The sequence below is a fragment of the Zalophus californianus genome, chromosome 15 (assembly GCF_009762305.2).
Source record: "Zalophus californianus isolate mZalCal1 chromosome 15, mZalCal1.pri.v2, whole genome shotgun sequence".
Taxonomy (NCBI): Eukaryota; Metazoa; Chordata; class Mammalia; order Carnivora; family Otariidae; genus Zalophus; species Zalophus californianus.
Window position 1 is genome coordinate 31,406,582 of NC_045609.1, and position 26,717 is coordinate 31,433,298.

Sequence of the window (26,717 nt, forward strand, 5' to 3'; positions counted from 1 at the left end):
GGCCTACCCCCCTTCCCAGGCCTGCGGGAACAGGGATGCGAGGCCTTGGGAAGGCTTTGTGCTCCCAGCTCCAGGGGGCTGATGTATTTCCAGAGGCGGAAGGTACGTACTGTGCTTTCCTTTCCTCCTGTTCTGGAATAAATAAACGGACGCCTCCACATGGCCTGACCGCCGCCTGTGGCCTTGTAAGTTCTCGCCTGGGCCTGGGTGAGGGCAGTGGGCCCTATGAGGAGAGGAGGGAGGACAGCACCCTTTCTTCTTTCCTCGGGGCTCGGACCCAAAGGGCAAGACCCAGAGCGTCTGCAACGGACACTCCCTGTGCAGCTGCTCGGACGTCGTGATGTCCCGTTGTAGGACCCTGGGAAGAAGAGAATGGCCCAGAACCCCTCTTGGAACAAACCTACAGGGCGTTGGCAGGAGGGGCCCAGCGTGTTCTCCCAGGAGAGGGTGAAGCAGAAGGGACTCAGGTAATACAGAAGGGACTCCAGGACACGAACACAAAGCGTCACACGGACGGAACAGCTTTGCTTGTTGCTCCTTCCCAGCGGCGTCGCTAGGATTTACCCAGTTCCCTGGGCCCCGCCTTAACCGGCCCTTCCGGAGACAGCCGGAGCTGTCCCTGACCCTGGCGTCAGGCTTCCGGGCGATGTCCAGCTGAGAGGCCAGGCGGCTCACACCTCCTCTCCGTCCGCATCTGCAGAAGGGGAGACAAAGAGCACCTACTCCCAAAGCGTTGTGAGGATTCAGCCAGACGGTCCGTGCGGGGTCGGCCACACGAGGAAGGGTTTGCGGGCAAGTCGGCCGCCCCTCTGAGGGGGAAGAGAGTAGAGGGCCTCCCCTCTACTGGAGGGCCACCGCCCTGTAGCGGGGAGGGAGGCATGTGGCACGGCCTTCTCCCACCACACCTGGCTGCTAACCCGTCCCGGCGACCCACGTCCCGTCGGGCCCCCACCCCCACCCCCCCAGCGTCCCCCCCGGGGTCAAGGGCCCGCCCTCCCCGTCCCACTCAGCTACCCCACGCCGGTATGGTGAGGGGCAGGGGGCCGCAGCCGGGACCCTCCCCGGCCAAGCCGTGGTGGGCCACCCGGGCCCCGCGCAGCGGAAGGCGGCCGGGCCGGGGCGCCCCGCTGCTCTGGCCGGACTCGGAGGGCAGGCCCGAGTCGCTGGGCTGCCCCTCCACGGAGACCGGGGCGCGCAGGAGCCCGCCGGGCGGCTCGGAGTAGGCCTCCCGGGGCCCGGCCCAGCGCGGCGGGCAGAGCGGCGCGCGGAAGGCGGCCTGGAAGCCGCGGCGGAAGTTCTCGTTGAAGTAGCCGTAGATGATGGGGTTAGCGCTGCTGTTGCAGAAGGCCAGCCAGTGCGCGAGCGGGAAGGCGTAGACGGTGACCAGCCGCAGCTGCGGCTCGCTGAGCTGGCCGTAGTCAGTGAGCAGCAGCAGCGCCCAGAGCGGCAGCCAGGACAGCGTGAAGACCAGCGCCACCATGACCAGCATGTGCACCACTCGGGCCCGCCGCCGCGCCCCCGTTCGGCCCTCCGGCGCCGCGTCCCCGCCGGCCCGCGCGGGCCCCGAGGCCTTGCGGAGCTTGCGGGCGATGCGCGCGTACATGAGCACGATGAGCGCCAGCGGCGCCAGGTAGATGTGCGAGAAGAGCACGGTGGTGTAGACTCTGCGCATGCCCCTCTCGGGCCAGGCCTCCCAGCACGAGTAGAGCGGGTAGGAGCGGTTGCGGGCGTCCACCATGAAGTGGTGCTCCTCGCGCGTGACGGTCAGCGTGACGGCCGAGGGGCACATGATGAGCAGGGCCAGGGCCCAGATGACCGCGATGGTGACCAGCGCCTTGCGCAGGGTCAGCTTCTCGCGGAAAGGGTGCACGATGCAGCGGAACCTGAGGCCGGGGGAGGAAAGAGAAGCGGGCTCGGCTCCGGCCCCGGGGGTCCCTGTCCCCGGGGAGGAGAGCTACCCCTAGGTGGGGGCTGGCGGGGTGTGGGCACCGTGGGCACCTTCCAAGAGCAGCACAGGCGGCTTAGGGTCGCCCGCAAGCAAATCGGTTCTCACCTGCGAGGGCGTCAGTAGCCGAGGAACAAAGGCAAAACCGGGAGGGGGTGCGTGGGGAGAGGAACTGCGGGCAGCGTGGGAAACGTTCGTGTCTGGGCACTTCGGGGGCGTAAACTGATTAGCCGGCAGCTAGCAAAGGGATCAGTCTGCACATTCTGTCCTGGAGTAGGCTGATTAGGAAGGTGTATCAAAGAACATTTTTAGCTGTTTAGGGATTCTCCAGAAAACCCTGGGAGTTCAGGGGCGGACTCGACGTGACAGGCTGCCCCTATGTCATCTTGGCCAGCATCCTTGCCTGCCCGCCATGCTCTGGGGGAGAGTGCCCAAATGAGCCCTTAGTGCAAAAGCTCACTGAGGTGGAGGAGGGGAAGAGGACCTATCGCATGCATTTGGGTTAGTTTTACTGTGTGCAAAGCTTCCTTGGCCCCTGGCTCCATTCCATCTGCCAACTCATGCTTTTATCAGAGAATCTGATGGAATCTGAGGCTGAAAGAGACCTGAAGTAGCTTGAGGTAGGGTGGAGATGGAGAGCTGGTAAGGCCTGGGCTGCCAGAGAACAGCAAGGAGGCTGCAGGCGGGGGTTGGGTGGAGTGGGGAGGGGGGTGGGTAGTGAAGGAGCAGGGCCACACTCTGACCGCCACCCCCCACCCCCCAAACTGGTTTTCCTTGCTCAGACTCATGGATAGCAGGATTCCTACTGGTCAGGAAACAAGGGCTGCCCTCAAGCTCCCATAGGACCCAGGAATCCCTAGTGAACCTTCACAGGAGCTGCCTCCAGGCCTTCTAGCCGAAGGTCGTGGTATTCTCTGCAGGTCCCCCAAGTGTAGAGGGCAGCCAGCCCCACAGCCCTTCCCTTCATGGCTCACGATTCAGCCCCAGCCTTCTGGTCAGCGCGACAGTGGTGACAGCGGCTCTTCCTAGTGCCGAGCCCCTGTCGGCCAAGGAGAACCCAGCCAGCAGCCCTCTCACCTTTCCACGGCAATGGCCACCAGTGTGAACACGGAAGCCGACACGGACATGCCCTGCACCAAGCCGCTCATCTTGCACGTGGCATTGTCAAAGGGCCACCCTGCAATGACAGAGTCCCCCACAGAATGAGTGCCTCGTCCACGAAGAGCCGGAGACCTTGGGCCGTTTAGGCCAGTCCCCTCTGTGGCTCGGATCTTTCCTCCATGTCCTGCTAGGTGGTCATCCTCTGCTTACACACTTCCAGAAATGACGAACTGACCAGTCTACACCACTGGGGTCAGTTCTCACCGTTAGAGAGACAGTCTTTATATTGGCCAAGGATTTCTCTCCAGGACCTTTGTATCCAGCCAGGTCGGCCTGGCTTTCTGCTCCCATAGCCCTGCCTCAAGTTCTAGGCCAACAGTTCTCAACTGGCCCCTCACTAGAATCACCTGAGGGCTTTGAAAAGAGCCAGTGACCTGAGCCATGCCAGATCGATTACAATCAGCATCTCTGCGGGTGGGACCAGACATCAGTACTTTTCAGATCTACCCAGGGGATCTGAGTGGCAGCCAGAGCTGAGAACCACTGGGACAGAGCGAGCCTGACTCCCAGGTCGGGGAGACACAAGCAGCCCTAGCCCCTCCCGTGTCTCGCTCCAATTCCCAGGCCTCTGCTCTGTCCGGAGGCCGGGGCCCCACTTGGCCTCAGGCCTGGTAGCTGGATCCACATCTTGGTTCCTCGAGGCCATGCGCTGGTCACTGACTGGTGTCTCTGCCCCTCTAGGTCTGGGGGGCCCATCTGTTCTCGTCTGTTGTACCTGGCCTCAGGAGCCCTCTCCCAGGGCTGGGCCCCCTCTTCCCCAGCAGCCACCCCCAGTTACCTTTCTGCCTGCACGCTTACTGAGTGCCAGGCACTGTCTCGTTCCATCCTCCCAACAACCCTAATGTGATCTCCTGTTCACAGATGAGAAAGCTGAGGGGAGATGAGTTGGTTTCCAGTCTCTTTGCCCCTAAATCACAATGGGTGAGTGTGAGAGTTTGGTGTGGGTGCTGGGGAGTTTAAACATCATGGAAAGCCAACATCACCATGGCAAGCAGCCTGATTCTGTTTTGGAAAACTGGGTATGTGCCAATTCCCTGATTCGGCAAGTCCTCTCCCAAGTTCATGTCCCAGAGACATTGCCCCATAGTCCAGTTGTTTGTAGTGCTGGAGAATGGGAGGCAGTGGTGTGCTGGTAAATCAGCTCTTAAAAAAAAATTTAAAATTAAAAAAACCCTCTGATTTATAGCATTTGCCAAGTCCAATATCTCCCCATATGGCAACGTTCCTACTACCGCCATGACGTCACTGACACAGGCAGGCTGAGCTCTAGCACACCACTGTGTAGAGGCCGTCTGCATGTCCATCCCTGGGGGACCAGAGGGTAAAGTGTGGTGGACGCACCCTGAGGAGCAGAGAGGCAGCACTTAGCGGCCTCAGGTGAGATTTACGCAGGGCGACGTAAATAGAAGCCTCAGTGACAAAGGTCAGGGTCCCAGGGTCCTGGGATCGAGCCCCGCATCGGGCTCCCTGCTCAGTGGGGAGCCTGCTTCTCCCTCTCCCACTCCCCCTGCTTGTGTTCCCTCTCTCGCTGTGTCTCTCTCTGTCAAATAAATAAATAAAATCTTAAAAAAAATAATAAAAAAGAAGAATAGCCAGGAAAACCAACAGATCCACAAGAAAAGCCAGGAAAACCCCGGCCCAGAAAAACAAGGGAGTGTTTGGGGAGGGGATGACATTGTTCTTTATCTTGATTGTGGTGGTAGCTCCATGACTTGTGTGTGTTCCTCAACATCTGTGGAAGGGTACACTAAAAAAAGGATTTTTGTGCATATTAAATTGTACCTGGCCAAAAATATTTAAATGTAAAACATGTTACATATTTGCAATGCACATTTTGTAAGAAGGCATACAAATAAAAAGACACACGCTATGTTTAGTAGAATGTTTGCCTATTGGGCGGGGAAGGGACTATGTAGTGGGGTAGGGCTACAGAAGGGAAGGAATAAAAAAATAAATGGGGGTCTTTGCAACACAGTGAAGTCACATAGCACCAGGAGCAGCAGATGTAAATAATTCAACCCTCTGCACCTTCATTCAAAAAAAAAAAGAAAGAAAGAAAGAAAGAAAAGAGAAAAGGAAAAGAAAGCTGAATGAAGGTTTGTTCTATTGCAGAAGATTCTGTTAAAAACAACCTAGATACCCATCAGAAAGAGACTGGCTAAATAAATTATAGTACATCCATATAATGGAATGCTAAGCAGTTGCAAAAAAGAATGAAGAAAGCTTCTATTTATTAATATGAAATAACTCCATGTAAATTAATTTTAACGAATCCTACTTACGTTATACACCCTATATTTTTAAGCCAAAAAAGAAAGTAAAGATGCAGAACTGACTGCTTGGAAAGTCAGCATGTCCTTAATTTGCTTGTTCTTGCATAAAAATACTTTTGGAATGAGACACTAGAAATTGGCAATATTGATTTCCTCCCAGGAGAGAAGCTGGGAGGCCAGAGGACAGGGATGGAAGGGACATTTTTCACTGGAAACCTTTTGGTAGTTTTCGACGATTCCCATGTGAATGTGTTATTCCAACCATTTTTTAAACTTAGGCACGTGAAAAGGGCTGGCAGACACCACCTTAACCAACTAGTGACTTTGCCATGTCAGTGTTAACCGGCGCACGTGTATGCGTGTGCTGCTAGGTGTGTGCCCTTCTGCGTGCGTGCATGTGCGTGCGTGCGTATGTGTGGGTCTAGGTGTGCTGGAAAGGAGAAGGGTGAGCAGTTTATGTCCAGCAGCCCTGGCGGAACCTGAGATCCAGCTGTGAGTGAAGGTCCCACCAGACAGAGCCAGGGCAGCCGAGGGAAAGCTGACCGTCCCGGCCCTACTTCCTGGGTCCTGCAACTTATAGAAACACCTGTCCGCCATTTGTGGGATGAACAGGCAGGAATGTGGAGGTCAGGTGGTCTCGTTCCGCTTCCCTTCTACCAAGTCACTGGTAAATGGCCAGCCAGTCCCTACTTAGACACTCCTGGTGACAGGGAGCTCACTACCTGTAGGACAGAACTCTCTCTGGTTGGAGAACAACTCAGATAAGTGGATTATTAGGTCCACGTTCAGAGGAAACCTATGGGTTCTAGCTCTGCCCAGGGGAGCTACCCAGGAGAGCAAGACTGAATGGTGTAGTGGTTAGAAATCTGGGTGTGAGGACATGGGACTTGACACTTTAGCTGTGTAACTACAGACCTGTCCCTCATCACTCTGAGCATCGGTTTCCCCAACCCCCCAAATCAGGATAATAATAACAACGCATAATTCATTGGATTGTTGTAAGGATTGGGTAAGTTAATGCAGGAAGAGTAAGTCATACAATGCCTGGAAGGAAGAGAATAATTAATTCATTGTTTCTATTATTTCTGACCTAATCCCTCAGCCACAAGACTGTCTGGAGAGTTTGAGACAATGGCATCTTGGCCAAGAGACCAGGCCAGCAATGATTTCGGGGGCGTGGGGGTGGGGACTCCCACTGCCTCCATTGCCTCCACTCACCAGTGATGAGGTTGTCCATGAGAGTGGTGGGCATGCAGAAGATGCCCACCAGCAGGTCGCTGACGGCCAGGTTGAGGATGAACATGTTGGTGACAGTGCGCATGTGCCGGTTCTTGAGCACAGTGAAGCAGACCAGGGCATTGCCCACCATGCAGAGGAGGAAGATGAGCACGTAGGCCACAATGAACATGGCTGCCACTGGGGAGGAGTGCTGGTAGTAGGAGGAGAAGGTGAGGTTTACAGCTGGAGTGGCCTTGGCATGACTCCCATTCAGGCTTGGGGGCCAGCTGCTGTTAGGAGGCTGGGAGGGCTCCCCTGGAAGCAAAAGAGGATGCAGGTCAGGATTCTAGGCAAAGAAGAGATGACTGAATTCTTGCCACCGGTTAGACCCTTCTGTGCTCCAAATCTTGACCATGCCCTAGCACCCCGATCAGGTGCTCAACTCCAGTGACAATTGGATGCACTTTCAACCCACACAGCATGCAAACCTTGATCTCATACCTTCATCTCGTCTCATCTGGAACTCATTTCCCAGTGTTGGCTCTTCTCCATTCGCATACAGCCCATCCCCGTGCCCCATCTGGACTCCATCCTTCCGAGCCCTGCTGTCTGCCCCAGAGGCTGACCTTTAAGGACTCCATCGGCCAGGTTCCCTTGCCCTCTGGTTTCTGACCAGGTTTAGCCCATGGAAAGCACTGAAGGAGATTGAAGGACTGGAGGAGACAGATGTCAGGGTATTCATCTCCCAACTCCCTCCCTGCCTGGCCCAGTTCTGCCTGTGGGGCTGTCTTTACGGATACAGCTCCTGGTAGGTGACCCTATTCCATGACTCTAGCTCTTTGGGGGGCCAGAGTGACACCGTGTTCTCTCCTTGCCCCAACAGCTTCCTGTGATTGCCAGTCCCATGGCTTATCCATCCCTTGCTGGTTCTCACCCGCCCCTCTCCCCTGTAAAGTCCCTCTATTAAACTCTTCAGATAAATGCTTTCTGAGTGCACCACCTGTTTTCTCCTGAAATAGTCTCCTGACTCTTATACCCTCAAAATGCTCATTGTCCCTCCTCATCTCCTCCACAGAACTTTAGCTGGAAAAGGCAAGAAGACAATAGAGGAAGGGACAATTGAAGAGGACTCTGAACCAGGGTGAGGAGCAAAGGCACACATTAAATTTACCAGAACACCATCCAAAGCCAAGGCTACCATGCATCCATCACTCTCTCCCATCATGGTGTCAGCTGCTTCATTTGCCCAGCATTTAACAAAGCACTTGCACATGCATTATTTTATCTAACCCTCCCAATTACCCCTTGAGGCAAACATGTTAGGTATGATCCCCGTTTGAAATGCGAGAACTGGGATCAGAGGGGTTCTGTGTCATTCTCCAGGGGGCTCGGGGGTATGCCGCAGAGGTGGTCCTGCTCTGTGTGTCTCTGAATCAGAGCCCAGCTTTAGCGTGTGCTTTCCCAGCCACCTGTGGGAAGGAGCAGTTCCATGTCCAGGCACAGCTCCTCTGGGAAGCCATTAGATATGGTGACTCATGATGTTGTCTCATAAACTCTCCTCCTACCTTCCGCTGGGACTGGATATGGCCTGTTCCAGGCAATGAAGAGTCTTTGGGGAGTCTTCTGTCGCATCCAGAGCTCAGCTACTAGCCTGGAGACCCACCAGAGGTTTGGGATCTGGAGGCTAGAGACGCTCTGGGGCCAAGGAGCTGGCATGACCAGGGCTGGAGGGCCCAGCAGGAGCGGCAGGGGCACTGGGGGCAGGCGGAGGGCCTGCTGGTAGAGGTGGAGACGCTGGGTGTTCTGGTTGAGAGAAAGTGACAGCCGCCTGCTTAGACGCTCCCAGGCATCCAGTTGCCCCCAAACATCTGTGCTATGGAAGATGTCAAACATGCACTAGACAGAACGGTATCGTGGACATGTACAAGAGTATGCAGCTTAATGAACTATTACAAGAGAGAAGAGCACAAAGACCTCCCATGCATACAGCCTCCACCTTCAACAATGATCAACCTAAGGCTAACCTGGTTTCACCCATACCCCCACCTCTCTTTGGAATAGCACATCACTTCCTTTCATTCATAAACATTTCAGTTCGGATGGCTAAAAGATAGGACTAAAAAACCCCTCACGTAACCACAGTATCAGTATTACACCTAACAAAATTGACAATTATGTGTAATATTACCAATTACCCAGCATCTGCATTCAAATTCCCTGATCGTTAGATAATTTTTTAAAAGGTTGTTTGTTTGTTTATTTATAGTAATCTCCATACCCAACGTGGGGCTCGAACTCATGACCCTGAAATCAAGAGTCCCATGCTCCTCTGATGGAGCCGATCCCATTAGCTGTTCACCAATGCTTTGGGCAGCAGCCCCTAAGGATTACTGCCTAGACCCCTCATTGTCTTCCAAATACAATCAACTCTGTCCTCGGCCTCCCAAGTGCCCTGTGCTCTGATTCCTGCTACCATCTCTGACCTCACCCCCTGCCACATGCCCGTTTGCCCATTCCGCTCTGGACACCTTGCGCTGGCTCCTGCTTTCTCCAACCCCAAGGATTTTACCTCTTTCTTTCTTTTCTTTCTTTCTTTCTTTCTTTTTTTTCTTTCTTTCTTCTTTGTTTCTTTCTTTTTTAAGATTTTCTTTATTTATTTGACAGAGAGAGACACAGCGAGAGAGGGAACACAAGCAGGGGGAGTGGGAGAGGGAGAAGCAGGCCTCCCACTGAGCAGGGAGCCCGATGTGGGGCTCGATCCCAGGACCCTGGGATCATGACCTGAGCCGAAGGCAGACGCTTAACGACTGAGCCACCCAGGCGCCTGATTTTACCCCTTTCTATGGCTCCTGTCTCCTCCTCCCCTTTGGCCCTCAGCTTAGAGTAGTAGGCTGTCTTCTCAGAAAGAAGTCTGACCTAGTAGCTCTATTTTGAGTAGGTGCCCTCCTATTTATTATCTCTCACAGCATCTTCTTTCTTTTCCTCCATCTGTCAATATTTTATTTGTTTTCAGGTTGGTTGGGTTTTCTTCCCCACGCTTGAAAGGCAGGTCCTGAAGAGCAGTTGGCAGCCAAATCCCCAGCGTCTCATCAGTGCCAGCCCATAGTCAATGGTTCAATAAATGGTTGGTGGATGGATAAATATTTGTGTGAAGGGAAAAAGGAAGGAGAGGTGGATTCTGACACCAGGGGACAGGGTGACATTGCTGGTGTTGGAAGGCCTTCACAAGCTCCTCTGGAAGGAACCCCACCCCAGGGTCTGTTGGGAGCCTCCCCCGGCAGCTCGCCCCTCCTGAGCCCCAGATCAGCTCTGAATCAGTCCCCATGACTCAAAGAAATCTGTGGGTGTGCATGGGTAGAGGAAATTGCCAGAACCTAACCGGCCAGACTCCAGTCTGTCTGTCCTTGCCCTTCACTTGGCCTCAGAGAACTGCTTAGTGAGCTCATATCCAGCAGTCTGTCCTGAGAAGTGCCCAGGTGTGACACTGCCCATCTCTAGACCCTCCGCTAGGCTGGGTGTCTGTCCCCACCCTCAGTGCTGATTCTAGCACTGCAGAATGTTCCTTTCTCGGGGAGGATTCCTGGCAACTCCCCTGGGTTGGGGTGAATTGAGTTGAGAGCAGGCAGGCCTCCCCGCCCCCCCCCCCCCCCCAGCTGAGCCATACCAGCAGCCAGAGACCTCACTAACACCACGGACCTGTTCTTTCTGGACAAATGCCCTTGTGGATACAGTAAAGCCTGTGGAAATCTTATCCACTGAACCCAATTAAGTCATTCCCCTACTCTGGGAGCTTCCTGGAGGTCTCAGGATATAATCATGGTTGCCTCCAAGGTATTCTGATGATCTCAGAGAGCAAGCAAGCCCTGGGCCATGGAAAGCCCAGGGCCAGAGAGAAGATAGGGGTACACTGTTTCTCAGTGTGAGGTCCTGCCCAGCAGCATCAGCATTACAAACTTGTCAGAAATGCACGTTCTCAGGACTCACCTCTGATCTAGGGAACCGGAACCCCAGCTATTTTAACACATCCTCCAGGTGATTCTGATGGCACACTCCAGTTTGAGAACCTCAGATTTAAAGGGCTTGGACCAAAGGCTCTGGAAATAGTGGACACACACAGACTGGGAAGTCCGAGCCCTCCTTCCTGCCTCCTCCCTGGTGACTTCAGGCAACAGACTGAGTATCTGTGTCCCCTCAAAATTCACAAATTGAAATCTAGTCCCCAGTGGGATGGTATTTGGAGATGGGGCCTTTGGGGCGAGATTAGATTCCACTGGCGAGCTCTCATGAACGGAATTAGTGCCTTTATGAAAGAGACCCCAGTGAGCTCCCTCGTCCCCTTCCACGTGCGGGGACACAGCCGAAAGAGGGCTTTTGTGTGAACCAGGAAGTGGGGCCTCACCGGACGGCAAATCTGCGCCTTGTTCGGAGACCTCCCAGCCTCCGGAACTGTGAGAAATAGGTTTCTGTTGTTTCTAAGCCCCCCGCCCCCACCACCATGGTGTTTTGTCATAGCAGCCCCAGAGGACTGAAACACCACCTCATCTTGAAAGTGGAAACACGCAATTCCTGGCTAGGACCTAGCATAAGGCATGTCCCCTCTCTGGAGACCAGAGTTTTCACTGGTAAGATGGGGATAAGCTCACACGGACCTAAAGGAGGTGCGGTGAGAGCCAAGGAGATAATGGGCGAGAGGACCTTGGTGCACCATGCGCCTTAGCTCCTAACCAGTGGTACTGACAGTGTTAACTGCACAGAGGATGTGAGGGTGAGATCTTTATGATGTTCTTGGTCTGGACCTCCCCACCAAGGCTGAAAGACGTGTGAGAGAGAGAACAATACCAAAACGAACGCCCTGAGCACCGAACCAGGCTGGGTATTTGTTTCCCTGAGTTCACGGTAATTCCCACTACTAAAGTCATCGTTGTCGCCACCTGCTGGTCCATCCTGGTACCACGGGGAGCTTCGCCCCCGACTAGAGACCCGGGGTCACCTTTCAACAGCCACTTCCTGAGAGCCTCCTGGGGGAACTCGACCTGGGCGGACAGGCGCTAGGGACCTGCTGAAGAATACAACACAAAACAGCACAAATGGCTGATAAACACACAAGACAAAAAGTTTAAATTCGTTTGTGATCAAAGAAATGCAATTTTAAAGAACAACCTTTTCATCAATTAGATTGGCAGATAAGAAAAGTGTTCAGCGATGGCCAGGGTGTGGCTGTGCCCTGGGGAGGGGTGGAGGAGGGGGAGGGGAGGCCACAAAGCAGCTCAACCCTCACAACTGGGGCACATCCATCCAGCACCCTGACAAGGGACCTGCTCCAGGATCCAGCCGTTCCACCTCTAGGGACTTATCCTAGGGGACAAAAGATCTAATGGTGTGGGAGGAAATACTGACCATGGGTTGTAATAGTTACAAAATAGTATATATTATAAATCTGCATTCTATATAAAAGGGTGTATGTGTGTGTGTGTGTGTGTGTGTGTGTGTGAGTGAACAAATGACCCAAAAAATAGTATTTATCCACAGGGATGTTTCAAGTGATTTTTATTTTCCTGTCCACTAACTTGCATTTTGGCCTTTCTAATCAGAAGGAAGCTCTGATAAATGTGATTTTTAAACTGACTACATCAGTGGTTCTGAACTCTGATTCAAATCAAAATCACCTGGCTTTTAACAATACAGCACTCCCTCCAAATGAATCAGAGTCCCTGGGGGTCCAGGCACTGGGATTTTTCTTAAAAGCTCCCCTGGTGATTTTCAAGTGTAGCAGATTTGAGAACCACTGAATTTCCAAGTCCCTGTCTCCAAGGCACTTAACAGTCAGTGCCTCACGTTGTAGGAGTCACCAAACTCTGAGACCCTGATGCATTTGAATTCATTTCACAGATGCTTTCCTAGAGCTTTGTCCCAATATACCAAGAAATGATCCCTGTCCAGAAAGAATTCACAGTCTTTGAAAGCTTCGGATCCTCTCAAAAAGTGCTCTTGGTTATTCACACACTTCTAAGGGAATGGCGGGCATTTGGGGTTGTGGCTCACCTTGCACCCATTACCCCTCCTGGCCTTGGGGAGTAAGCCCTCTCTGTGGGCCCTTTAGAGAGACTATCAGTCGGGAGTCTGCACTGGCCCCTGGCCAAAGGATAGCCAATCAGACCTCTTTTGCTTCGGATTTGACTCTGGGTCTCGATAACACAGCTTTTCCTTCCGTTGGATGACCTGCCCATACTCTTCCAATAAATTCCCATTGTTGGTTAAGTTAGCCAGAAACAGTTTCTGAGGCTTGTAGCCTATCGTCTTGGCTAATACAAGGGATCAAAGCTGGTCATTCTTGGGCCTCCTCGGAATCTGTGGAGGAGTCCAGGTTCAAAACCCCAGGGACCGTTGGAAGGGGTACGGATGGGTAAGGAGAGAGCCCCAAGATTCCTGCTCCCCGGATTAGATATCAGCCCTCCCTATGCTTCCTCTAACAGGCCATGTGATCTTCCATGGAACCTTTGCTGGTGCAGGCAGGAGAGGACACTGACCTAGGAGTCAGAAAACATGGCCTTGAGAGTTGACCCAGTGGTGGTCACTCCAAAACTTGCATATAAGAGGGGCTGGTGGGGGGTAACTTGGTTTGAAGGAAAAGCTTAGCTTAGGAACTTGTCTTAAAGTTGCTTTTGCACAGTTTGTACAGGGAGGTATATTTAGTCTGGGGTGGTTTGGGGACTGCTGATGGGGGAGCTTGATCCTGCATGCCACCCCTCGGTATTCCTCTGCGAACTGGGGAGATCCCCTTCACCTCCCTGTGTTCTCGGCTTTCAAAGGTAGGTGGCCTGGGCTTCTTACATCTCCTCACCTCAAGGGGTTGTTACCAGGCTCAGTAAAATATCAGAGTAAATTATAAAAGGCCTCATTGACCTAAAGGCTGTATCTTGACTATATTAGCCATCTGCCAGGCAGCTGCAGGGGACCAAGGGGTGACAGTGAGGTTCCAGTTCATTTGGGTTTGTCCCTAAGGAAACCAGCCTGGACAAGCCCTGTGTTGGAGCCCCACAGGTGAGTGAAAAGTGGGTGTGTAGAGAGGTCACTGCTGAGGAGGGAGGTGTCCTGAGACCAGCAACCTCACTTCTCTCCCGCCTGGCAGCTGAGCTAAAACCCACCCTGTCCCAGGCACCCACCACAGCAACACAGATCTTGCAAGCCAGCCCCTGTTGGTGAGTAGGAGTCGGTGGGTCTCCCAAGAATCCTTCAAGTTGACAAAGGTCAAGGCTGATGGCTGAAGAGCTCCTGCAGCAGTCAATGGGAGCCAAACTAGCCTCTTTCTGCACTTTCCCTTCTACTCTAAACCCCTTTCATTTTTCCTCACTTCCTCCTGGAGCTCTCTGGGTTTTCTCCGTTTTACTCATCAAAACCTGGATTCGGGAAAGAAGGTTCTGAGGTTCTGATGCAAATTGTTTACCTCTCAGTAAAAATTGAAGTTACTTATCTGCTCTTTACTTACATCTTAAGCCTATACTCTCAGCACATTTAGAGGAATTCCAGACCTTAGAAAAATAAGGGTAGAGGAGGGGCCTGGGTGGTTCAGTCAGTTAAGCGTCTGCCCTCAGCTCAGGATCCCGGTCCCAGGGTCCTGGGATCGAGCCCCACGTTGGGCTCCCTGCTCAGCGGGAGTCTGCTTCCCCCCTCCCTCTGCCTCTCCCCCTGCTTGTGCTCGCTTGCATTCTCTCTCTCTCTCTCTCTCTCTCTCAAATAAATAAATAAATAAATAAATAAAATCTTTAAAAATTAAAAAAAAAGGAAAAAGAAGGGTAGAAGAGATTTAAGGGGAGAGCAGAAAGGGAAGGACTTTCCTCGCTCCTGCTCTAGGTAAGGCCAAGCATATGCCCAGGAACATCCTTTCTGGGTTCTATGATTGCTTCCTCAGTGTCTGCCTGTAGAACTGGTCACGTTCAGTTTCGTACTTCAGCTATTTATAGAAATGTTTTTTCTTCCACTAAGCTGGAAATGCCTTACGGGCAGAAACTATGACTCTTTCATCTCAGAATAATCCCCAGTATCTGGCACAGGGCATAGAACATGTAGACAATTAATAAGTGGTGGCAATTAATATAGCTCCTGAGGCTATGAATTTTCTTCTAAGCACTGCTTTAGCTGTATTCCAAAAGCTCTGATATATACTGTTTTCATTATTGGGGTGTCTGAGTGGCTCAGTCGGTTGAGCATCTGACTTTGGCTCAGGTCATGATCTCATGAGTTCCGCACCGGGCTCCCTGCTCCATGGAGAGTCCACTTGTCCCTCTCCCCCTGCTCATGCTCTCTCTCTCTCTCCCACTCTCCTTCTCTCTCAAGTAGATAAATAAAATCTTAAAAAAATAAATACTTTTTAGACAGCATCAAGCTATCTCTGACAAGGAAAGGAGAATTATTCATTTCACAAATAGGAAATCAAAGCTCAAGAGCGGAGATATGCTCTTAGAACACAGGAGACCCTTGGCTCCAGGATTCAGGGTCCATCAAGTAAACCGGGTGAGCTAGTCTGAGTTTGAGCCCCCGCTCTGGTTCTGCCACCTCCAATCATTCTCTCATCCTCTCTTGGTATCATGGGATCATCTAATAAGATCTCCAGTGTCCCTTTGCAGCTACTGAGGATCCTTGATTTGAGGGGTCCCTGCCTTCCCGAGGCTCCAGCTGCAAAGCTGATGCCATGAATACTGCCTGGGTCATCTGAAACCTTTCCTGGAGAAGGAGGCACAGTGGCCAGAGGCAGAGCCAGGCTACCTTGGGCTCAACCGAGAAGTAATGGAAGTGCATGCCTAACTCCTTTGGGATCGATCCATTCTTCCCCCACCCAATACTTCCCAACCAGGCATCACTGCCTGGAGCCTCAGCATCCCTGTCCCAAGCTACTTATGCACTCTCTCCCCCCAATTCCTAGCATGATCTACTTTCAGGAAAGATTCTGATGAATTTGTTCACACAGATAGGAAATGACTCATAACAGCTTAAAGTGTAGTGTCTCTTTCTGGTGTTTGCATTTCAAAGGGAGCCAAATCTTAAATCAGAAAGAAAAACAAAGCTCCAGTGGTGTAATTTCAGTTACTAAAGAGAGAGTAGCAAAAGGTTTTTGAGAAGGAGAGACTGAATTGAATTCTTTCCTATTTGTATCTTCAGTCAATCTGGTAGAAATTAGCGGTGTTGTCAGTTCCACTCTCTGTGCCTCAGTTTCCTCATTTCTAAAACCAGGGTTGAGCACCTGCTTACCCAGGCCTCTCCTGGCTCTAATAACGTGGGGTCTTTGCAATGGAATGGCCACCCAAGGATCGGAGCAGAAATACTTACTGTAAATATTGCCTCAACTCACTGCCAGAAGCAGGACAGACTGCCATCAGACAGACAGATCGTGGCTCCAGTGAGAACCAGACAAGCATCTGCCTGGTCTCTGCTTCCCCAGCAGCAGCTGAGACCCCTCCCACTCCCCACTCCTCGTGAGATAGGAAGGTGCTCTAGACGGTCCTCAGGACATAGCTGGGTAGCTGGACTCCATGTGGGTTGCAGCCCTAAGTGTCCCCAGAATCTGGGTCATTTGCACAGAAGCCAGCAGACCTGCTCTAGTCCAAGCCAGGACGAGCTGCACCTCCTAAGCCCCATTTTAACATCTGTTAGATGGAGGTGATGCTGTCTCCCTGCCCACTTCCCAGTCTGGATGAGCAGCTCCAAGGCGGTGAAGTGCTTTGCCCAAAATAACGGGCACAATGCCTCGGGCAGCATCTCCTGGGGCATGGAAAAGCAGGACCCACCTGGACCTCCAAGATGCTTCTGTGTCCTGCACTGGAGGGAGACCGGCTGGCTTGCTCCTCTCCTTCTCCTCTCGCCGGTGACCTTCTTCCCCTGCCTGGGCCGCTGCCCCACAGCATACCCACCTCCAGCCAGTGCGAGCCCGCGTCCTCCCAGTCTCAGAGCTGGGCCTCCCTCAGCCACAGAGCTCCCGGGCCAGGCAGCAGCAGCTAGGGAGGCTGCCCGGGGCTCCTTAGGGGCCGCTAGACTGGGGTGGGGCTGGAAGTGGGGGTGGAGAGTAGATCTGATTTGCTGTGCTCTGCTGACTTAGAGCCTGGCGAACCACGGCCAAGGCCAGTGGGAAGTCCGATGGGGGTTGCTGCCTGGCTGGCCCTACCAACTCTGCAGGAAGCTCAGCAGACTACAGCGTCCACCTGCAGGTATTGGGAGAAGGCTTTTGGCCCCCAGAGATCCCTCCAGGCCATATTTTTGGTCCAGCCACCCAAGAATTCCCCCTTCAGGCCCCTGCCAGTCCCCCTTGTCCAAGCTGGATAATGAGATCTGGTGAGGAGATAGCTTCTAGGCCAGCTCTGAGTGCTGGAAAGTTCTTCCTGACAGTTGAGTTGCATCGTCTTAGTGTAACTTGCCCCCACCTGTCCTAGCTCTGCTCCCTGGAGCCACATAGAACAAGAGTGAGCCCCCGGCCCCAGGATCGTCCCCTTCTCCCCACCTTTGTCCCACCCGAACAAACAGGGGCTCTTCAGCGAAAGCGGTTCTAGGCTCACCTCGCCGTCAGTCTGCTTTCATCCGCCCAGGATTTTACCTCAGGAATACAAGCCAGAGCTCCCTCCTTGTAAATGTAGGCAATTGACTGGTGGGACCGAAATTAAGGACTCTGCATTCACTTACATTTACACTTCATTTTCTTGGTTTTGATCTGAATGTTGAGATAGCCTCAAATCTTGAATCTGTTGCCATGTGGGTGTTGGGGCTCTTATCCAGAGATCTGATAAGCCTGCCTTTTATTTTCCCTCTGCGTTACTTAATGTCAGGTCAAGGCTGGAGCCCGAGGGACCTCTAGGTTGCACTGAAGCCTTTAATGAAAGCCCTGTTGTCAGTCCTCCAGCGCCTTCCCACATCTTACCATCACTTTCCGGGGCTCTCACAAAAGATCTTTGCTGTGTCCTGCTGAAATCCTGCAGTTCGTCTCTGTTCCTCTCAGAAACCCAGTCTGAAAGAGGAAATTTGTTGAGTTTGGTCCGACTTGCTTTTAGTGAACACTGCTACTGGGTCCTCACGTGCGCTATGTTCTTTTCTTTCTTTTTGAAAAAAAAAATTGTTTTTATAAAAAACGATGTGCTCCTTATAAAACAGTTCTGAGCACCACGAAAGAAGGGAATGAACATCGCTGAAATCTCACACGCAGGGTGACTCCCACGGCCAATGTGTTTGTGATGCCTCTTGCCATATCCCCTCGGCCTGAAGATCCCAGCCGTGGTGGACTGTTCCTTGCACTTCCTGTGCCCTGCCAAGCCTGCACTCAGGTGTCTCTCTGCTCTGCTTTCTTTGAAGCCAAGAACAGGAACCTTCTAGGAGTGCAGGAGGGGCAACCCTCAACCAGTGGAGAGTAGCAAGCAGCAGGCACTCCCCTCTGGTGTGGGGCAAAACTTGGGTGCTTTTTGCATGATCCCCAGAGGGTCCCGAGAGGGATAGAGCCCTCAGGTGCCCGTGGCTAAGCCCCAGTTCATTCCTGCACCCATTTTTCTTCCTCTCCCACCTCACTCTCTTGACCTCAGCTTTCAGGCATCAAACTCCTCGGACCCGAGCCCTTGTTTTAGGGTACACTTTCAGAAGCAGGGGAAGCCACACGAAGATATCTCTTCGCATATATTTTACATATATATCCTATAATAAGCCTATGTGATTTTGCATAAAGGGGATCATACTACACATGTGTTCTAAAACCTGCTTTTAAAAAAATCACTCACAGTAGGCAGGGACCATATTTCCGGGCCCGTAAATAAAATCCTAAAAGCAGTTCCTACTGTCTCCATAGTATGTCATTGCAGATGTGTTTCATCATTTAATTTACTTAATTATGGACATGTTGATGGTTTCCAGTTTTGCACCGAGCTGAAGACGCTCATGCACATCCCTTTGCAAGTGTACAGGATGGCATCCTTTGACAAAATTCTGAGACGTTGGATGGCTTTATTATCTCCTAAGTATTCACTACGTGTTTGATGATTTATTCTGGAATCTTAATAGAGGCCAATATGAATCTTAGCAACTTGGTGATTTTTTTTCCTGTTTTAAATCTATCTTTACTTCCTTTTTGAACATCAGGACATTTGCCCATCTTTCATTTTCTGGTTTCCCTTCATTCTTTGTCATTTCCTTTAAGGCCGTGATTATATCTGCAAGACCTCCCCATCCCTGGGATGTCATTTGTCTGGGTGCCTTCTTCCCATCACCTATCTTGGGTTTCAATTTCCTCCTTATGCTCTTTACTCCATCGTTTGGAGTAAAATTGCCTGTGCCCTGCTCTGCCTGCCCTCCCTTGCGTGTTAAGGTTACACCACATATCCCAAGCCCTGAGCAGAGTCTGTCGTGTAGGCCTTCCTTAGACTTTGAAAGCTCTTTGCTCTTTTTTAATTTCCCCTGGCTTCTGTTCACTCGGGCTTTGGTGTTTTGCTAACACTATTCCTACAGATCCTGCCAGTCTTCCAGATTCATCTTGGGTTATGCATTCTTGTTTGCATCTTTGTGTGCGTGCACTTTTCAAACCCGGCAAGTGCGGCCACGCAAGGGGTTCTGTGAAACTCTCTTTTCTTTCTCGCCAGCAGTATTTGCATGTACTCCTTGAAATTTCAGGGTTTTATTATCTCCTGAAGCGCCTCTCTTACACATCTTGTGTTCTTTTACCCTCACACGCCACCCTGTGAATCCAGCTAAATGTAAATTTCTCCATTCGACAGATGGGTAACCAGCGGCACAGAGAGGTTTTGACACGACCCCAAAGACACCCAGCAAGCCAGCCGACCAGGCCTTAGTCTTCCAGTTTCTTAGCCTAAATATGGTTTCCCTTGCCCACCTTGGCTGAGATGGGGGGTCTGGACCCGACTTGGTAAGGTTGGAGCAAGCAGCCTTATGTCTGAGACTTATACTTTAGAGTCCTGGAGGTCAGGTCCATAAATCCACCTTTCCCCCAGGGAGAATAATTCTCTCTGCACAGAAGAAATCTTGTCTAGAATTCCATCTCCCCCAGTACCTCCCACTCCCAGCAGGCAAAGTCGGTGGGTGACGATTCCACTGAAGCCAATAGCCGAACTCACCTGGTTTCAAATGATCCCCTGCCCAGGCAGGAGGCAGCCTGCGATGCCCACAGGGACGTAGAAGCACCTGTCTCTCTGTCTGTCTGTCTCTCCGTCTCTGTCTCTGGCACACTCATATACACCACACACAGTACAGAGCACTCTAAGTCTTTCTCCCTCTCTCAGTGTCTCTCTGTCCCCCCCCTCCCCCCCCCCACACACTGTCACAGTGTCTGGCTCTGGACAGCCCTCAGTGATCAGGTACCCCAGCCCCTTTGCTCTCCCTTGGCTCACGGCTCCTGAGTCAGTACCCGACCCACACCCACTCTCAGTCCACCCTCAACCCCAGCTCCAGGCTCACTCACCCTCCATGCTGCCCACTCCCGCCGGCTCTGGGGTTGGGCACAGCGGGCCCCTCCGCCCTGGCAGGCGGCGGGGGTCTCCGGGCGCTGGGGTGGCCTGCCCGCGCCCCTACCTCTGCGCTCCAGGGATCGAGTCCGGGGCCGGGCGGAAGCGGGCGGGACGGGGAGGGGGGCGTGCGCCCGCAGGGCCCAGCCCTTCGCGGGGTCTCGCTCCCCCTCGGGGCCCAGAGTCAGTCCCGAGGCGGCCCGGCTCCCGCGCAGCGCCGCCGCCTGCCCGGCTCTGAGGCCGCCGGCCCGCTGCCCCGCGCCTCCTCCGGCGGCAGCGAGGGAGGGGGGCTCGCGCGGCGCCATCGCCACGGCAACCGGCACGCCCGTGCCCGCCGCAGCGCCCCCTGCCCGATGCGCCTCTCTCCGCAGGGACCGACCGAGCGCCCCTCCAAAGTAGGGGACACACCCCACTGCCCACTGCAGCCCTGGCAGCGATGTCCACTAACTCTGTACCTCTCTCCCCGTGCCCCACGTCCCAGCCTCTGTCCCCGCTCCTCCTCCTCGTCCCACCCCAGCCTGACCCCCCAGCCACGCACCCCAGTGTCCAGGACCCTACGGCCCTCCTGGGAAGGAAATGGGAGGCAGCTGTGAATACCCAGGAGCTCCAAAGGAGGGAAGTGGGGGCTCCCCATCAGCTCTGAGCTCTGCGAGGGATGTGGGGACACTGTCCCGTCGATGACCACTGACATTGCAAGCAGCGGGTCCAGGCGTTCAGCGCTTTTCCCCTTGGGCAAGTTTCTAAGACTGCACCTGAGTCTCAATTTCTGCGTTTGTAAAATGGTTTCCCCGCGAGTAAATGAGATGTCAAAGTGTCTGCCCAGCACATAGTAGATGCCCAACAAATGGTCCCTTGAGCTGGATGGGAGCCCCCCACCCCCAGGCCCCGTCAAGCCCCCAACAACCACCACCATAGACTTTTGTCACATGAATGAAGATCCTAGGTTCCAGGCAGATGAAAGAGAGTGACTGGCCCATTCCTTCCTTTATTGGGGGTGGGGTTTATATCCAGAGTCGAGGAAAAGGTTGGAATCCAGCTTCTCCCTAGTCTCCCTCTAGCTCCTCGTCTGCCCCCAGTGGCTGGCAGGGTCTCAGAGCTGGAAGACCTTAGCAGCCACGGAGTCTAACCCCGCCTTGGGGCAGGGGTCTGGATCCTAATGCCCAGCAGTGGGTATTTCTGCCTCACATCACCCTCTCTTTGCCCAGGATAGCCCAGAGAGGGCAGAAGGGAGGGAGAGCTCCCTGTCAAGTATGCCCTTCTGCAGGCCAAACACCTGATTTTCTTTGGGCTTTTTTTCTTCCTGTGGCTTGCCTCAAGATTATCTGTAAAATGGAACTAATAACAGTGTCTATCTCCCGGAGTCGCTGCGAAGATTAAAGGAGTTACTCTATGTAACACACTTGGAACAGTGCCTCGCCTGAGTAAGTGCTCCATAAATCTAGGTTATTCACATCATTACTATCTGGAGTCCACCTACCTATGGAAGTGCTCACAGTTCTTAGAGTCCCTCTGATTGTCAGGACCCAGAACTGTGACAGGTGACATCAAGCCCCCCTTGACCAATGCAGAGTTCAGGACCCTGCTGTAAAATCCTTAGAGCCCAGCACTGCCACTTATTGTAGGTGTGACTTTGGGAAAGTTTTATAACCGCTCTGTGCCTCACTTTCCCCTGATCTACAAAATGGGGATAATAGTACCCACCGGAAAGTCACACCCAACAGTGCCTGGCACATAGCAGGTGCTCAATAAATATGAGCTGTATGTATTTGGGCACTAGGCATTGAATAACTCAAGCTCACTGTTTCACTTCCCCCACCCCTTCTTCCCCTTTTCCCTGCCTTTTACTTTTCCTTAGCAGCCACATCATTCTAGGGCATTAACTCAGGCTTGTGGCCAAGTTCCCCCACTCCCATCCTTTTTATTTGAGTGGTTCTGGATTATGAAGCCTCTTTTTCTTCCTTCTGCCTCCTGTTCTACAGACTCCTTTCTTCCACCTTTGTGCAGGGCCCAAATATAGGAACACGCCCAAGCACCACACAGAACACACTCCGTGGCTCCAGCCTCTGCAGGGCAGGGAGGGCAGTGCCATGGAGAGAAGGACCTGCGTGTGAATTCTTCCTCCACCATTTATCATTGTGTGTGACCCAGGTGATAAGCCCTCTGACTTCATTTTCCCCATCTGTACAATGGGATTCACAATCCTCCTCTCAAGGCTGCTGTGAAGTTTGAAAGTCAAGTGCCCATAATTCAGTGCCCTTCATTATCCACAAAGCTATGGGTAGAAGTCAGATAGACTGGATAAGATCTTTCCATGCAGATAAAAAAATAAAAAGTGCCTCCTTTCACTCCCCTCCTTACCCCAAAGGGGCTCCCAGGAAACCGGAGTCACCTCCATGTTCTATTTTAGATCATGCCTTCCTCCTGGGCTCACCTGACCGCAGGACTGGGGTACTTGCCAATACTGATCCGCAGATCGAGAGCCCTTCAGACAAGCAAGGCACCCTTGCTCCTATTTTGCAGGTGAAGCCACTGCGTTCCTCAGTGCCTGACCCAATACTGCACAGCTGGGCAGGGGCGAAAAGAGGAGGAACACTCTTCTAGACTTCTTGGGCATTGGCCCTGCTGCTTCCACCACTCCCTCAGACTGCCCTCGAGGTTCTTGGCCCTCTGGGAGCATCTGAGAAACTATGGGTATAGTCATCCAGGACACAGAAGCCGTCCCTGTCCGTCTTGAGGAGGCCCACCCCCTCCTTGACCTTCAGGGCTTTCAACTCTGCTCATTCTGGCCAAGCTCTTGGCCTGGCCCCTCCTCCTCAGGGGAGCTGCTCCCCATCCCGACCGGCCTCCATCAGCTGTGGCCTAGGGAGGCTTTCCACAGAAAGACTGGAAACTGATTTCCATCCGAAAATTTCAGCTGGGAACCAGGAGGTGGCTTACGGGCAGTGGGATGGTGAAGGTCCGTGACAGGGGAAGAGCCTTCTGTGCTGAAGCAGTGATGTGGGCCCCTGCTTGCAGAAGGGTCTAAAGGGAGCTGGGGAGGAGGTAGAGGGGGATCTTCTTAGAACCAAGCTTTCTGGAGGGCAGTGAGGGGGGGTCAAAGGGGCAACAGGATGACTGAAGGACTGCCTTTCTCCTTGGAGGTTTAACCTCCTGGTCACAGGGCTTCGGTGGGTATGGCTGGAATGCCCACGAACGCCTTCTTTTCTCAGCCCTGGCGGAGGTGTGTTCTGAGATGCCTGAGAGAGTTGGTAGGATCCTGAGGGAGGGTTGGCATGAAGCCAGGGAGCGCCCTGCGGGGAAGCTCTCGGGTGGTGGGAAAGCCAAGCATCTCCCATGGGAGACCCAGTCTCTCTCTTCCAGGCTGGAAATGGAAATGCACTTGGGCCTGTGGGGCAAGGAAGACCACTGGCATAGCCATCATTTTGAGAAGCTCAAATCCACAGGGAAGGGGAAGGGGAAGGGGACTCAGCCTGGGGGCCAATAGGGGTTCCCTGGGGAGCGGGACCCCGGCACACTGCTGGCATTTTCAGCATCTATTCTGTGGTAGTGGAGGGGAGTTGGGGGAAGGGGGGACTGTCCCTGGGAAGGGTGAGGCCAGGGGAGCTGTAGAGAGGCTGGGGTCTGGACTGAGTGGGGGCCCTTTCGGGGAGGCCAGGAGGTGCCCCTCCGTCTCCCGAGCCAGCCTCGGAGGAGCACTTCCCTCAGAATGCTTTCAAATGCTTATTAGTGAGCTCTCCCCGGAGAAGGAGGCCAGAGTGGTCATCTGCATTTCCAAGGACTGACTCAGTTCCCGGGCTCAGCTAGGGCAACACAGCCCTGCAGGAGAGGCCAGCCCGGAGGGCGAAGCAGAAGAGCTCCCCAGCGCCAGGACCCTCCCAGGGCCCCAGGAAGGAGCCAGGAAACCTGCCCACTTGTCTGGGCTCTGCCACCCGCTCCGACACGTTCTTGGGCAAGTCACTCCACGTGCCCTTTGGGACACTCCCTCTGGAACTCAGTGTTTCCACCTATAACATAGGGGAGGTTCGGACCAGAACTTTCTTACTCTGACAGTTTACCTTGTCCTCTGGAGAACCCAGGGTAAGAAGTGTCTCTTCTTGAGGAGGGGCTGGGCAGCACCCCAGGGAACCCCAGCTCTCTGGCCGGGGTCCTGCACCCTGGGCGGCAGTGCTGTAGGCTTCTGGATCAAAGTGGGGTTCGGGTCAGGAAGAACACGTGTGTGGGAAAGGTGTTGAAACCTCTTGGGAAAGGTGGGCAGCTTTCTGGGGGCAGCCCAGGGGCCTCCTCCAAGTTAGGTGGGGGCTTGGTAAATCATTTCCCAGGGCCCCGGACACCAATTCTAAGAAACATGGATTCTGCTCACAAGGTCTGGGTTTGGACACCAGTCGCGCTGTCTGACCTTGGCCAGGTTCCCGGTCTCCTCCAGTCCTCAGTGTCCTCGTCCAGAAAATGTGAATACAAGTATTAGCTGGCTCAGACGTTGCTCCGGGGATTAAGTGGGAGAAGAAATGGGAAGTACTCAGCATAGTCACCCACATGGTAAGCTGCTAGTGTCTATTTTTATTTCATTCTCACCTCCTTTGTTTCTTTTTCTGCCCCGCTCTGTTCCTTTTGGCAGCGCTGGTTCTCTCCTTTCCCCTCAAGCTTTGGCTCCTTTAACAGAAACACGGAGCTGGTAATCTGCTTGGTCCCGGGAATATTCACGCCCTCCCAGGGGAATCTGTCATTAGGAAATCTTACCCAAACCTAGAGATGAGGCCAAGATGGCTGAGTGCATGCTCGAAGCGCTGGTTAACAGGCTGGCCCCTGAGAATGTACTGCTGTGGTTTTGTTAGTTACCATCAATCAAGGGCATAGACTCTGAGAAGTACAAGTGAACTTGTGGATTTGTGTCCAGCAGGAAAAACGTCAGCCCCAATGTGACTATTTATTGCACTGGGGGACGCTGACCCGTGTCGTATGTAGCAGCAAACTGACTCCAGTGGTCTTTTTAAATGTATTTTATTTTTTTTAAGGTTTTATTTATTTTTTGATGAGAGAGAGAGAGAGAGACAGCGAGAGAGGGAGCACAAGCAGGGGGAGCAGAGGGAGCACAACCCAGGCGCCCCAAGACACGTGTTTTTAGCTTCTGAAAATTACACCTTGGCACCACCGACCACCGGGACTTGGAGAAGGTGAGATGGGGTCTCAGTCGTCGAGAGCTCGGCTCTCAAACTTCATCGTGTCCACAGATCACGCGAGGGTCTTGTTAAAACGCGATTCTGACTCAGAAGTTCTGGGGCAAGGGGCGTCTGGGTGGCTCAGTCGTTGGGCATCTGCCTTCGGCTCGGGTCATGATCCCAGGATCCTGGGATCGAGCCCCACGTTGGGCTCCCTGCTCAGCGGGAAGCCTGCTTCTCCCTCTCCCACTCCCCCTGCATGTGTTCCCTCTCTTGCTGTCTCTCTCTCTGTCAAATAAATACATAAAATCTTAAAAAAAAAGAAGAAGTTCTGGGGTGGGACCGAGCCTCTGCAGTTCCAACACATCCCCAGGTGCTGTTGATGCTGCCTGCCCGAGGACCACGCTTGGAGTGGCAAGGGCCCGAGCAAGCTCTCAGCTTTGTCTCGAGGGAACCCACTTCACCATCCTGAGAGGGGTTGGCATAAGATCACAGGGAGAGCCTAACCAAGAGCAGTGGTCTCATGCTGGTGGGACCTCGGGCATAGTGGCAGGCTTGTGGGGGTACCGGGAGACTGCCCCTGCTCTCTCAGCTTGTGCCTACTAGCTACCGGCCACTCCACTTAGGAAAAGCCCCAGCCACGGTACCATGACTTGTGAGGGATGGGTGTCCTACTGCTTGTCAGTCCTTGGGAAGCAGACTTCCTTGGTGAGATGCAAAGGCCCTGAGGCACGTATGACCTGGAGTATTAGAGGAACCGCAGAAGCCAGTGTGCCTGGAGTGTGGTGAGGGAGCCGGAAGCATGAAACGAGCAATGATGGAGGGAAGAACACACCAGGCTCGAAACCGTTATAAGGACTTGGCTGTTATGTTGAAGTGCCATGGAGAATCCCTGAAGAACTTGGGCAGATGAGTGACTCAGGATTTGAAAGGACCTTCTGGGGGCGCCTGGGTGGCACTGTCGGTTAAGCATCTGACTCTTGGTTTCCGTCCAGGTTGTGATCTCAGGGCCGTGAGATGGAGCCCCACGTGGGGCTCCGTGCTCAGCGCAGAGTCTACTTGAGATTCTCTCTGCCTTTCCTTCTGCCCCTCCCGCTCATGCTCTAAGATAAATACATAAATCTTTAAAAAAATAAAATTAAATAAAAAATTAAAATTAAAAAAAAATAAAAGGCCCCCCTGGGTGCAGTACAGGAGAGGTGTGGGTCCTGCTTCAAGGCTGGCGTACCAGGGCTCAAGGTGGGCCTGGGAACCTCCATTCTCTCTGTGGTCGAGACCCAGCACCAGGCCTTGCACAACTCCAGGGGCCCCTTCACATTGTTCTCTAGGTGCCTGTGGCGGGCGACATCCGCAGGGCAGCCCTGGGTCAGCCCTGCCACATCCACCCTTGAAGACACCCTACTTGAAGCACGTCCAGTCTACAGGAGAGAGGGTGCCCCGGCCCCTAGGCTGTAAGAATTCGGATGTACACACATAGCACATC

The 26,717-nt window shown here is 53.2% G+C and overlaps 1 protein-coding gene across 1 annotated transcript; it reads right to left on the reverse strand.

Moving 5' to 3' along the window:
* Nucleotides 1–1,006: 1,006 nt before the first annotated feature.
* On the reverse strand, nucleotides 1,007–20,045 carry NPFFR1 (neuropeptide FF receptor 1). The gene is made up of 4 exons (XM_027590736.2): nucleotides 20,036–20,045; nucleotides 6,598–6,912; nucleotides 3,023–3,122; nucleotides 1,007–1,883 (listed from the first exon to the last, which is right to left on the reverse strand). The coding sequence occupies exons 1-4, from the start codon at nucleotides 20,040–20,042 to the stop codon at nucleotides 1,007–1,009; spliced, it is 1,299 nt and encodes a 432-aa protein (XP_027446537.2). The 5' UTR covers nucleotides 20,043–20,045.
* Between the last annotated feature and the right edge of the window lie 6,672 nt (nucleotides 20,046–26,717).